At 39.8% G+C, this 12,769-nt stretch overlaps 1 protein-coding gene across 1 annotated transcript; it reads right to left on the bottom strand.

Moving 5' to 3' along the window:
* Positions 1-3,541: 3,541 nt before the first annotated feature.
* On the bottom strand, positions 3,542-11,425 carry LOC112847754 (zinc finger protein 271-like). Its single transcript, XM_025910098.1, has 4 exons — positions 11,308-11,425; positions 9,797-9,901; positions 5,257-5,853; positions 3,542-4,404 (listed from the first exon to the last, which is right to left on the bottom strand). The coding sequence occupies exons 2-4, from the start codon at positions 9,812-9,814 to the stop codon at positions 3,724-3,726; spliced, it is 1,296 nt and encodes a 431-aa protein (XP_025765883.1). The 5' UTR covers positions 9,815-9,901; positions 11,308-11,425; the 3' UTR covers positions 3,542-3,723.
* Positions 11,426-12,769: the final 1,344 nt, after the last annotated feature.

Raw genomic sequence — 12,769 nt, 5'->3', positions numbered from 1 at the left:
GCAGCCTTGTGGGGTTTTGAACAGCTGATTCCGCTTTCTTTAATCTTCGATAAGCCAGGGCCAAGCCAGCTCCGATCAGCAAGAACCCTGTTATCATGGTTCCGAATAGGTAGATATTAGTGGTGCAGCGGATCACGGTTGATCCGTAATCCGAACCGATCCCACTCCACGGTTCGGCACGCACGTGATCCGAAGATTCGAAAAAGAAGAAAAAAAAGTATGTGTATAGTGGGTCTGTCAAGCGATAGTTATGGTCAACACTAGCGGCATCTTCTGTTGCCCTAACTACTACAAATGGGTGGACCTCCAGGGCAACCGAAAATTGATCCGAACCGTGAGATTTTTGATCTGTTGCACCACTAGTAGATATCTTCAGCGTCTTTGATCGACAGTCCCACCAGGCACACGACCCTCCAGTTATGCCACCCGTCCATCGTGTATCCGGCAGGGAAAGTACCTCCAGGACACGCAGGCTCACCCGAGCCCAGGCTTCTCGTTGAGAAAAGGGTGTCAATTGCATTCAGGGACCAGTTGATCAAATCCATAATTCCTCTTTTAGGTTTTAGAGAACAGACTGTGATAGAGTGTTCCAGGGAAAAGTAATACAAAAATACACGAGACTAGACAAGGACACAAGAGGCTAAGCAGGGAAGATAAGGGAGAGAGGAGAGGAGAAAAGTGTGACCGCCTTCTCCAAGAGCCAAAGAGAAAGGAGATGGTGTGGTTTTCATGTTAAGTCTGTTTAACTTCTAGCTTCACCTGGAGCCTGCATCCTAGAAAACAAAATCTATAAGTTAATACAACTTCACATTTGCAAGCAACTGTAAGCCATAGGAGTAATAATGCATCCAACACCACAGACACCAGTGTGCCGTTTATTTCCCCAAATCATTAAAAACACTACTGTTGCCATAATTTCCCCAAATCCTGGATCATCCCATGTGTTTATTCAAAACTACTGTAACCAGTGACTTTTCTTCAGTAATGTCACTCACTTATTTTTAACACTATGAGCTCTTACTCGCAGAAAGCTCCACCCGTGCCAAAGCGCTCACGGGTGGAGGACAGTCCTCCCCCAGCTGCTATCAGGGCAGGAGACGTTCACACCTATGCGTCCAAACAGCAAATGAATTGCGCATGAGCGAAGCCTCTGCTCCAGCACTGACTGTAACGCAGCCAGTTCTTTTTTTTACTGTTATGCTGTTTCGTGGATCACAAGGTTTAAAACTAATTATAAACACACACTCTCACACACAAGTAACTCCACCAGAGTGCCAATTTCGGGCCACTTTTGCCGGTCCAAGCCCAGATAAAGGAGCAGGGTTGGAAGGGGTTAGGGTTAGGGTTAAAAAGTACTTGGTAAGCAAAATTAAATGAGGTTAGGCTGCAACTTGAAACGTTTACATAAAAGGTTCAGTTGGTGATGCATGAAAGAAAATAAATTTCTTTTGAAAATCGCTTCTAACTGGTTCCTCCTTTAACAGGAAGGCTAAGGCCGTCATGCAGTCCAGCAACCTTTATGGTTCTTCTGTGATTCAACAGGAATGTTAGAAAAGCCTTTCAGTGCCTCTAGCCACTGTTCTTGCATCTTGGGGGTGTTACGGCCCTGGCCGTCTAGAATGTGTTTCCGTCTGTGTCTTTAAGAATCTACAGGTCCTTCCTGATTGGACAGCTAGTGGCGGCTGATTGGTCCCCTCATCAGGTGGCTGTTTTAAAAGATCCCTCACCAGTAGTTGTCAGCGGCAGCAACTGACAGCAGCAGACCCATCCTTGGCCTCCAAACTCTGTGACGTTTGTCTGTGTGATTCTTGAGACCTACTGAGCTTTGTACATAGTGTGTGGATACATTTTCACTTGTAAATAGTACATTGTAAATAGGCATTGATGCAGAAGGGGTGAGCTGCCTTATTGTTTTCTTGTACTGTTTTCACCTGTTTATTTCCGTTAGAGAGTTAGGTGTAGCATTTGTCTTTTGTTTGGTTTTTGTTTCACATAGGCTTTTGTTTGTAATTTTGGCCTTTGTTCACCCCGGAGTTCAGCTTCAGTTTAGACAATAAATCACCTTTCACTTAAGAAATTGGCTTCTGGGTGTGGTTTTGGGGGCCAGGGCGGGGTCACTTCCTTTCTAACCCTTATGTTATGTTCCTGTACCCCTAGACTGGGGCGTAACAGGGGTCGTGGAATAAACTTTTTGAATTTGCGCCCAATAACGTGGGCTACACAGACAACATCTGCCCAGGCTCCAGCTCCAACAAGGATGGCTCTGATGAATGTGTGGTTTTATAAATGACTTTTTTTCTTCCAGTGGATTGGATCTCCTGTTTGTGACTGAGACACAGATGAGAGTTGGTGAGCCTAGCATTATTTCTGAACTGTTACCCTCTGACTGCTCATTTCTTAATGCTTCAAGGAGATCAGGTAGAGGAGGAGGAATATTGACTGTTTTTAAGAAAAAAAAATTTCACTGCAAACAACTCCATGTACTGGTTTCCCCTCCAGCTTTGAACTTCTCATATTTGAACTGGGACGCTCTCAACTGGTTGTGTGTGCAGTAATCTATCAGCGCCTAAGTTTAACAAAGATTTTTTTAAATGACCTTAGATGTTTTTTTGGCTGAAATTGTGCCGAAACAGGATCAGATTATAATAGTTGGTGAGTTTAATATTCATGTCTGTTGCTGCTTGTTCAGGAGTTTTTAAATCTTATTCAGTGTTTTGACCTTGTACAGTCTGTAGAAGGCCCTACACACCAGCAGGAGCACACTCTTGACCTGGTGTTATCATATGGTTTATCTGTTTTATATTTGGAAATGTGGGATTCAGTGTTCTCTCTTCACAAACCTGTTTCTCTTGTGCATGAGTTTAAAGCTCGCGCTCCACCCCGCCACTGCTCTCTTCTCCTCCACATTTATAAAGAAAATCTTTACCAACCCTGAGATTACTTATTGGGCCCACCCCAGATGAGCTGGTTTTGCAGTTCCAGGAAACCTGTACTCAGACCCTAAACACTGTGAACACATTAAAAACCAGGCACACAAAATGTGTTCCTCAGCCCTGGTTAAATGAATCCACCCGAGCAGTCAGGCGTCAGTGCAGGAGAGCAGAGTGAAAGTGGAAGAAAGACAATTTGCAGGTTTCTTTTGAAATGTTAAAAGAATGTTGGAAATTTGATCAGGATACAGTGAAAATGAGAGAAACATATTTTTCTCAGATCATTGTGTTAAATTGTCATAAACCCCGTGTTCTCTTTAAGACTATCAGCTCTACTCTAAACAACCCTGAAGCCTCTGCTGACACATGTAATCAGTTCCTTTCTTTCTTTGTAAACAAGGTCAAGTCTATCAGGTCAGTAATAGTACTTCCTACATGTGACCCATCGGTGTTTATTCCATGACTGTAAACATGTTTCCATTTGTCACTTCAGTCTTTACTCTGAAATACAGGAAATGACATCATGGCTCAAAATCTTTGTCATTCAATTCTTTATTTAACTTTTTTTTTTTAAACTTTATTTAAGAAGTTAAACAAAAAGAACTCAAAAAGAACTTTAACAAAATACATTCAATAAAAACTTGAACAACAGGAAACTGATTTTTCATCCAGCCACTGAAAAAACAAGAAAAGAAAAGAAGGTAACCACTGAACACAAACACTACCGAAGAACAATTTATAAAGATTAAAATGGAACTACATGAACAGTTTGATTCATAGCCTCATTTGAACTTTAAGGAGACCCGATCTGAACTCTGTGGAGCCTGATCTCCAGGGTTTTAAGTTGGACTCTGAAACCAGAAGAGGATGTTTCTCTCTCTTCAGATTCGCTGTCGTCCTGTGATGGGAACGATTTCAGCCCTGCGTGATCATGCTGATGTTTGCACAGAGCAGATAATGAAGTGAATGTTTTAACACATTGGTAACAGTGAAACAGTTTATTAGTAACGTGGGATCGTTTGTGTGCAGAGTATGAACTGAGATTACTGAAGCTCTTGTCACACTGCTCACAGCTGTAGTTTCCTTCCATGTGTGTACGTTCATGCTTGTTACGACTACCTGACTGTGAGAAGCTTTTGTCACAGTGCCTGCACTTGTATGGTTTCTCTCCTCTGTGGACTCGTTTGTGTCTTTTAAGGTCACCTGCAGTGGTGAAGGATGACCCACACTGATCACAGAGGTGCTTTTTGACCCCACTGTGAAAGAGTTCATGTCGTTTTAAGTCACCTGGTGTGGGGAAGCTTCGCCCACATTCTTTGCAGTATTTCAATTTGTCTCCAGTGTGTTTACGTTGATGTATTTTTAGGCCGTCTTGCTGACTCAAAGTTTTTCCACAGATGTCACAACGAAAGTCTTTCCCACCACCACAGCGATGACAGGGTTGAGAAGTGGATCCATCTGTGTCGCTCTGCTTCTAAACAAAGACACAAAGACAGTGTAAGTCAGTCCTTCAACACTTTTATCCTGAACATCGCCTGAAATAAAGAGCATCTCTGCAGACGTCCAATTACATTTTACTGTTTCGATTAACACACTCAGTTTACTGGGCTACAATAACTACAATACTACCACCGTAATACTACAGTAATACTTATTTAATATTACAGTAACATCTGACTTACACTTAAGTACTACCACACTACTGTTTTTAGGGTACCCATGGTAAACTACTGTAACACTGCAATAATACTAATTTATTACTGCATTAATAACACTGTAATTGTGCAGTTATAACACTCAGCTGACTGGGATAGAAGAAAAACACTATTACCCCCAATGACACTGCAATTATAACATTAAACGGGTATTTTAACACTAATGTTTAAAAGTACTAAAGCTATAATGAAGCAATGATACTACAGCTATAATACTACAATACCATTATGTAACGATACAATTTTGTTAACCATAAGAGAAGATTACTGAATGGTTTGGTTTTGTACTTAATTTATGTTTTATTTTATTCCATTTACACCTGACAGAGGAATGAGCCGCTGTAAACCAAAGGCCATTTATGCAGAAATAACAACACCATGATATACCACGAAGCTGCCTGAAGATTAAATAACAGCAACATATCAATTTTCAGCATTTTTAGTTTTTCATGATCGTGTAAGCAAAAATCATAACTGAAATGAAACTCTGAATAATGGCTCAGAGCTACTCTTCGGAGCAGTAGAAGTGCTAACATGCTAACACAATTTAATGAGCAGACTTGTTCCAAACAGTCAGACTGAACTTACAAGATAAAAATATAAATACATACCTCACAGTAACTGCACTTGTAGAGTCTCTTTCTGGTGTGGATCTGTTGGTGTTGTCTCAGGTGACTCGGAGTTTTAAAAGTCTTCTCACACAGGTCGCATTGATAAGGTCTCTCCTCAGTGTGGGTAAACATGTGGCTTTGTAAATGTGCGTCTATTGTAAAGTATTTGCCACACTGATCACACCAGTACACATCTTCTCCGGAGTGAATGCGTAGGTGTATATTTCGGTACCATAGCTGGCTGAAAGTTTTTCCACAGATGTCACAGCTGTATGCCTTCATTCCAGAGTGGGTAACTAGATGTCTCTGTAAGTTGCTACTGTGAGTAAAAGCTCTGCCACACTGATCACAGCTGTAAGCTTTAACTCCACTGTGGACGATTTGGTGTCTTTTTAGGACATTCTTCCAGGAAAACGACTTTCCACACAAGTCACAGCTGAACGGTCTCTCTCCAGTGTGGATGAGCTGATGTTGTTTTAGTTCAGACTTGCTCGTAAAATCCTTCCCACACTTGTCACAGGTGTATTTTTTCTCTCTCTTTCTTCTGTGAGGTTTGTCGGCCTCCTGAGAGCGCTGACTTCTCGGTCCATGTTGGTCCTGCAGTGACAGAGATACAAACAGAGGCAGTGAGTGAAATGCATTCATTGAACAAACTGAAGCTTTAAACTTCCTCCATTAACATTAGTTTTAAACCTGAAGGTGGAGTGTGGCACCAAACACCTTAAAGGTCTCTTATCCACACCTACTGGTAGTAGTAACACATTACATCCAACCTGGTGTTAAAGATAATTAATCATTGTTTAAACACTCTAAAATCATGCCCATCCCTCCTGCTTTTACACAAATATTAATGCTAACACACTCAGAATAGTAATAAATGTTAACCAGGTCTGTACTTTTTTATATTTCCTGTTACTGTTTTCTATTATATATTTCTATAATTGACAAATATATTCAATAATAATAAATCAAATGTAACAGTTACTAGCTTGGTTCAGTGAAGGATGATGTCAGCGTCTGACTGTAACCTGAGGGTTTTTTTTTACTTTTACTCGTTACATTAAAACAATATATATCTGTATTTTCTACTCCTTACATTTTCAAAACAGCCCTGTTCTGGTTTAAGGCATTTGAGGGGAGTTATTTCATCACTGCGGGCATCAAAGATCAAACTGATTTGAGCCTAAACAGTAACTCATGAAATCCAATCCTGCATTATACACCAGGCTATGTGGTAAAGTCCTAAAAACGGAGCATGTAACGATCACCGTAACGCAAACCGTAAATTTTATCTGAGCTAAAGGTTTAAATCACCATCAATTTCATCCTTCTATGTGGGAAATAGATTCAGAGTTTGCTGACATTCCTTATCATACAGAGGTCCATCGGCTGAGTTGGGGAAAAGTTCTCAATAAGAGTTTTTGAGCTCAGCAAGGAAATCTGTCAGTTCATGGACATGTATGATGCGGTGAAGACATTTCAAGTGAAGCTGTCACAAATGCAGCAGTGCAACTTGCCTTACTTTCCCTGTTAAGTAATGTTGAACCAAGTCGGCGCACTTTGCTGATAAACTGAGCGCACTGAGTTCGCACGGCACTTTGGTGACTGTGAAGCACAAAAAGAGAGTTTCGAGCTGCTTCGCAACCCATTTACGTGGAAACTGCACCTGTGCAGATTCAGATGGAGCTGCAGTTTAATGGTACACTCAAGGCAAAGTATGACACTGAATGGCCCGCACAGTTTATTAGTTCCATTCCTGCAGCAATGCCCCAGCTCCGTCTACATGCAGCTCCAACCTTGTGTATGTTTTCATTTATTTTTTCTGGGGTTTTTGGCAGCATGTTCATATTTCTAACTTGCATAATTTTGACAGGATATATTTTTAAGATCAAAACATTTAAAGTTAAAGTTTTTTGTTTTTTTTAAAGTTCATTTATTCTGGAATAATATTCCTGTCTGTTTTTTATTCATATTTATGTTTAAAAAACATGGTGTTAGTGTGTTCAATAAATGTTTAACTTGTTTGGCCCGCAACCTAAAGTGTGCCTTGAGTTTTGGCCCCCTGTGCAATTGAGTTTGACACCCCTGGTGTAGAGGATGGAAATCAGCCAGGACAACTCATGAAACATCTGCAGACATCTGGCTGAATTCAGTTGTGTACATCCCAAAGAGCAGCAGGTCAGCTGATCACAGCCTGTACAATAAGAAAATCGACTCAATAGAAATGATTGTGAGCTGTGACTCTTTTCCCCACACTGAGCCACTACAGCTCATTTTAGGGTTCCCCACCTGCTGAATCCCACTTTAACCTCTTGCCTGCCCATTTTCCTCTTTAGAGGCAAAGTCACCCTCTACAATGTAGGCATTGTATTATTACATGATTATTACATTACATTAATATAGCACAAGGTTCAGTTAGTTTTGCATAAAATATATATCAGTACTTCAGCTTTTAACCCTTTAACACCTACCATAGAACCCAGTTTGTCAGTGCTTATCTTTATATTTTTACATGCCGTTAATGCCATTTTTGGGAGCATTTCAAGTTGCTATACATTAGAGCTGGGCGATATAAGATTTTTTCATATCACGATATGCTTTTTTCATTTCAGGCGATAACAATATATATCACGATATAAGCCAAATAACTATATTTGTAAGATTTAAATGTGCCATTGCTCACAAGTAAAATGTGAAATAATCAGCAGCTTGTTTTGATTTAAATATTTATTTCCCATAATAAGTTCAACAGGGCAGATGTACTTAAAATGAGGCTTCAGTTTAGGCAAAATAAAGGCAAATAGTACAAACTACACAAAAGGCAGCCGCTAAAGCATTTAAGTTTCAAAACAAACAAACAAAACAGACTACTAAATTGTCAGTTCCACTTAGAAACAAAATATTAATTCTAAAAATAAATCTTAGTTTATTTTACAGAAGAAGAGACAAAATTGACTAACTTATTTAATATTGCTTTGGAAGCGCTGTCTGAGAGAAATGTTTATGTCCAAGGAGTTGGTAACGAGGATCCATTACCTTAATTAGCTGCTTGAATCCTTCATTGTCGACCGTGTTTATTGGTAGCATGTCTTTAGCGAGACAGAAAGCTATGGCATTCGTTATGTTGTTATGTCTCTTAGCTTTTTTGTCATATGGTAAGACGCCGGAGAAAGCCGACTCAATTGACTGTTGCTGCTTCGCAGGGATTCCCCTGGTTGTTTTCGACGACGAATTAGCGCTTTCAGTGAGAGATTGAGCGTGCTCTAGTGGGTGGCACTGCTTCAGGTGATAAAAAAGGTTTGTTGTATTTCCAGACTTTGTGAAAACATGCTTTCGGCACAATTTACAGTGCGCGTTACTCTGTTTTTGTCAGACTTCAAATAGCCGAAATACCTCCACACTACGGAACTTCTCCGGCCTTTCCTTTCGACAATCTCTCCGGCATTGGAACCGTCATCTGTGTTCTCTTCGGTAACCTCTCGGTTGATTTTTCTCTAGTTGGCACACTCATTTCCTCCATTACCCGGCCGCACTTCAGCTGGCTGCTTCCCAAACAAATACACATGTGCGGCTTGGCACTTGAGCTGTACGTAACAAGTTACATGACGTGACGCTGCGGCTGTGATTGGTTCGGCTCTGTGCTGCTTAATTTGTATTGGCTATTCATTTTTTTATGAGAGAGGAAGAGAGAGAGAGATGAGGTCTATCGCAATAGTTTCATTTTTCTATCGAGAAAAAGTTATTTCGCAATACATATCGTTATCGTTCTATCGCCCAGCTCTACTATACATCAATATTACCATTATATCCCAAATTTTAATAATATCTATGCACTAAGTCCATAGTAACTACATAAAGTACAAAAAAACTGCAATAAAATAAAACAAATGTAAAATTGTTTTTGTTCTGTTTCTACACATATTTCTACTTAGAGAAATTTCAGAGGTTTATCCCTCAAAACTGTAAATGCAAAAAAGTTGCACATTGTTTCCAACCACAGGAAATTGTTTTGAGTATTTTTGAGATTTTTATATACTGCAGGAAAAATAAAAATAAATATTATAATGCAAACTTGCAAAACAAACAACATGTGCATCAAAATAAACTATTTCCAGCAGTGCAATTTGAGTTCTAAGCATCCCAGAAACAATACAGAAAACAAAGTCAAACATGACTTTTAAAAACACCAGTATAGGTATCCCTGAAGGCAGGTTTTGGCAGGTAAAGTTGGACATGTGATAGTTTTCGCTGACATCTATTCTAATGTAGGAAGTGTTATGAACAGCTGATCGGATCGGCAAAGCGTGTTTCTGGTATGTTATGTTTTTTTGCTGCAGTTTTTGCAAATGTGGAAGAAAACTGTGACCTAGGGCAAGCTGATGGCATAAGATGTAAGTACAACTCCTCCTAAATAAAATAATTGCGCTAGCTTAAGTGCAATTCTACCGGGATTTTAAAATTGTTACGCAAAACGGAGCGTTCCTGCTCCAATAGGCCTTAAAGGGTTAATGGAGTACTTCTTAACAATAGTATCTGTCACCTTCTGTGTCGAACTCATTGTTTTCTCTGCAGTGGCTGAGCTGAGTCCAAGTAGCTTAAATGTTCCCCTGCTGCTCCGTCAGACTCTTCTCCTCCTGCTGATCAGCTGGGACACAAAACAGAACTTTGTTAGGCTCCACACTGCACTGAAGAGCCAAAGTGTCTCATATGTTCATCTGAGAGCACAAACAACAAATTTTAGCTTCCCTGGGTGGGCAACTTGTTTAAAACAGACACAAAAGGTTTGAACACCGATATCAAATTCAGCAGTATGGCACACCAGTACCAGGAGAGCAATTCCTCTTTAAAAATGGCCCTGGCCATGAACAAAAAAAACCAAAAAAAACAATCAATGGAGCTGCATAAACGAGTACAGTGTTTCCCAACCACTGTGCCGCAGCATATACGTGTGCCGTGAGAAATTATCAGGTGTGCCGTGGAAGATTATCCTATCTGAGTGGGTGTAGAAATCTGAGCCATGATCCGAGTAACCCTCATCACTCAGTCACACTCGGATTCTATACTTGTATCAAGTCCATTGTACTACTTTCAAGCATTCTGTCCACCTGTCCTCTAATGTGTGCCTTCCTCCTCTTTGTATATACTCCTCTTATATGTTATTTATTCTTACTGTCTTACTATTTATATTGTTTTCCATGCACAGTTGGTGTGGAGCACCCACAATTTAGTTGAATACGTACAAAGACAATAAAAGACTATTCTATTCTATTCTATTTATCTTTGTTCCTCCATTTCAGTTTTGTTTGGAGCTTTAAAAAATCTGCAGTATATTTAAATGTGATAAGAACACAGATCCCCTCTTAGGATTTGAGGCTGTATTTGTTTTAAAAATGCATCTCTGGTATCTCTGGTCTATCATTATCATTTTGCTACCAGTTAATCAGGCTCATTTACTGAATACTGATCAGAATATATCAAATCATCTTTGAAATGATTCTAATAACAGGCGTCTCAGAGTGAGGCCAGTTTTTACAATCAAATGCCCTGTGGGCTGACACAACTTTGCGCTGATAAGACAAAGGCAGCTGTGTTTTAGCCTGGAATACATTTATTTTTGCATTTCTCATAAATGGATTTCATTATAGCACTTTTACCGCCAACATGTTGGGATTTTTTGGAGCCGGAAGTGACCTTATATGGATGAAGGATGGTGCTAGCTAGCTAGCTTGGATAGCACGCTGCATTCATAAACTGTGCAGGTGCCACACAGTGACACAGAGATGCTAACTAGTGCTTAGTAACAGACTAATAAAATAATAGAAACTCTGATTACACTTAGTTAATATAGAAGCTTTCTTCATTTTTCTTCTCAGTGTTTCATTAGCATTTGTTGATATCTTCTTGTAAATTAGTTTATAGCAGCTTGACTTGATGTAGAGGCTTTTTCTTTCAACAGGTTAGCAAATATCTGACAACAGAGACCGAGGAGAGCAACAGAAAACTTCACTCAGGAGCTAAATTCAAGATTGACCAAACTCAGATCAAAGTTACCTTAGTGCTTCAGATTAGGAAGAAAAATAAACTAAAACACAAACGCAATGAAGCGGGAACTCTGCGGCTTCTTCTTCTTTTGGGTTTTTCTTTGGCGGTTAGAGCTTTAAGGTGCATTACCGCCACCTGCTGGACCAGATGGTTCTTAAACTAAAACTAGAGATTTAAAAGTATTTTAATAAACAATAAAAACAAAGTCAAAATGTTTCAGTGTGTTATATTCATGAACATAAACATCAGATGGCTTCAGCTTACCCTTACCCCATTCTTTGAGAGGTTTTGCTTTCTGCAGTCCGCCACAGTAAGTAAGTATGTGTTGTTTTGCCTGATTTAATAAAGGTTACACTGACTCACTTCTCTATCAGCAGATCCAAGTGTGACATTAGCCACAATTTCCCAGGAGGGTACTTGGGTTTGGAGTCACAGCACAGTTTTTAGATTTAATTAATGGGCTTGAGTACAGCCTGATAATTACAGGCATTCAAACTGCCTGTAATTCTATGGCATTCTGTCTCTATGAAGACATTAGATCTTACATATTTCTTGGTTAAAACCACATTAAACTCCTTAACAATAAGCCTGCAGCTGCAATGTGGAGGCAACTAAGAGTTTTGATAAGAATTTTCCAAAAATCTCATCCAATTATTTCTCCTTTACAGATTGTATAACTTTCACTTTTTAAAATAAGAATGCTCCAACAAAGAAGAAAATGATTTTTCTTTCATTTGTTTTGATACTAACTGAAACCACAAAGCTCCAGTTTCACACCCCAAACTAACCAACTGTAATGCTTCTTTTCATCAGCACAATAGTTTTCAGTTGTCAATTTCACATTGGTCTATATTCTCCACATCCTGTCATGTCCTTATCCTCGTTGGGAATCAGAGATATGAATATAATCAATTCATTAATTAACAATTGAATTCCACGCTTGTGTTCATCCACAGCAGCAGGACAATAAAGTTTATTGTGACCCTGATACTGCAGCAGATCTCTCTGATCCATTACCTGTTATCACTTCAAATAGAAATGAGGCTGTAGAGGTTTGGTGCGTGCAGAAAAACAGCTGCAGGGCTGCTGAAAAGACTTTTCTGCACCAACTTTCTGCGAGCAAATGCTGAACTTCTCCCAGCGTGTTGAGCTAATGATTAGTTGGTGTTTTTCTCCAAACACTCGCTCACTCTTCTCTCAACGTGTTCACAATGAACTGTGAACAGACACCGAGGAGAGCAGCAGAAGACCTCATTCAGGAGCTAAACTCAAGATTAACTGAACTCACATTAAAGTTTGCTCAGTGCTTACCTTTAGATGAGCCCACAAACCGTGAGACACTCTACTGTGGCAACACCACCAGTTTACAAAGAAGAATAGACGACAAAGAAAAGTTTTTACTTCCAGAAAGAGCAGCAAAACAAACTCAGTGAGGAGGGAAACCTCTCAGACAGACCCAGACCCCTGCACA

The sequence above is a fragment of the Oreochromis niloticus genome, linkage group LG9 (genome assembly GCF_001858045.2).
Source record: "Oreochromis niloticus isolate F11D_XX linkage group LG9, O_niloticus_UMD_NMBU, whole genome shotgun sequence".
Lineage (NCBI taxonomy): Eukaryota > Metazoa > Chordata > Actinopteri > Cichliformes > Cichlidae > Oreochromis > Oreochromis niloticus.
Note: the sequence above shows the minus strand (reverse complement) of the source record. Positions and strands in the feature narration are given on the sequence as shown.

Excerpts from the sequence above, each read along its gene's own strand:
- LOC112847754 (XM_025910098.1), bottom strand. Across the intron at positions 4,405-5,256 it reads ACAAGTGCAGTTACTGTGAG|AAGCAGAGCGACACAGATGG; the intron begins GTATGTATTTAT and ends GTCTTTGTTTAG.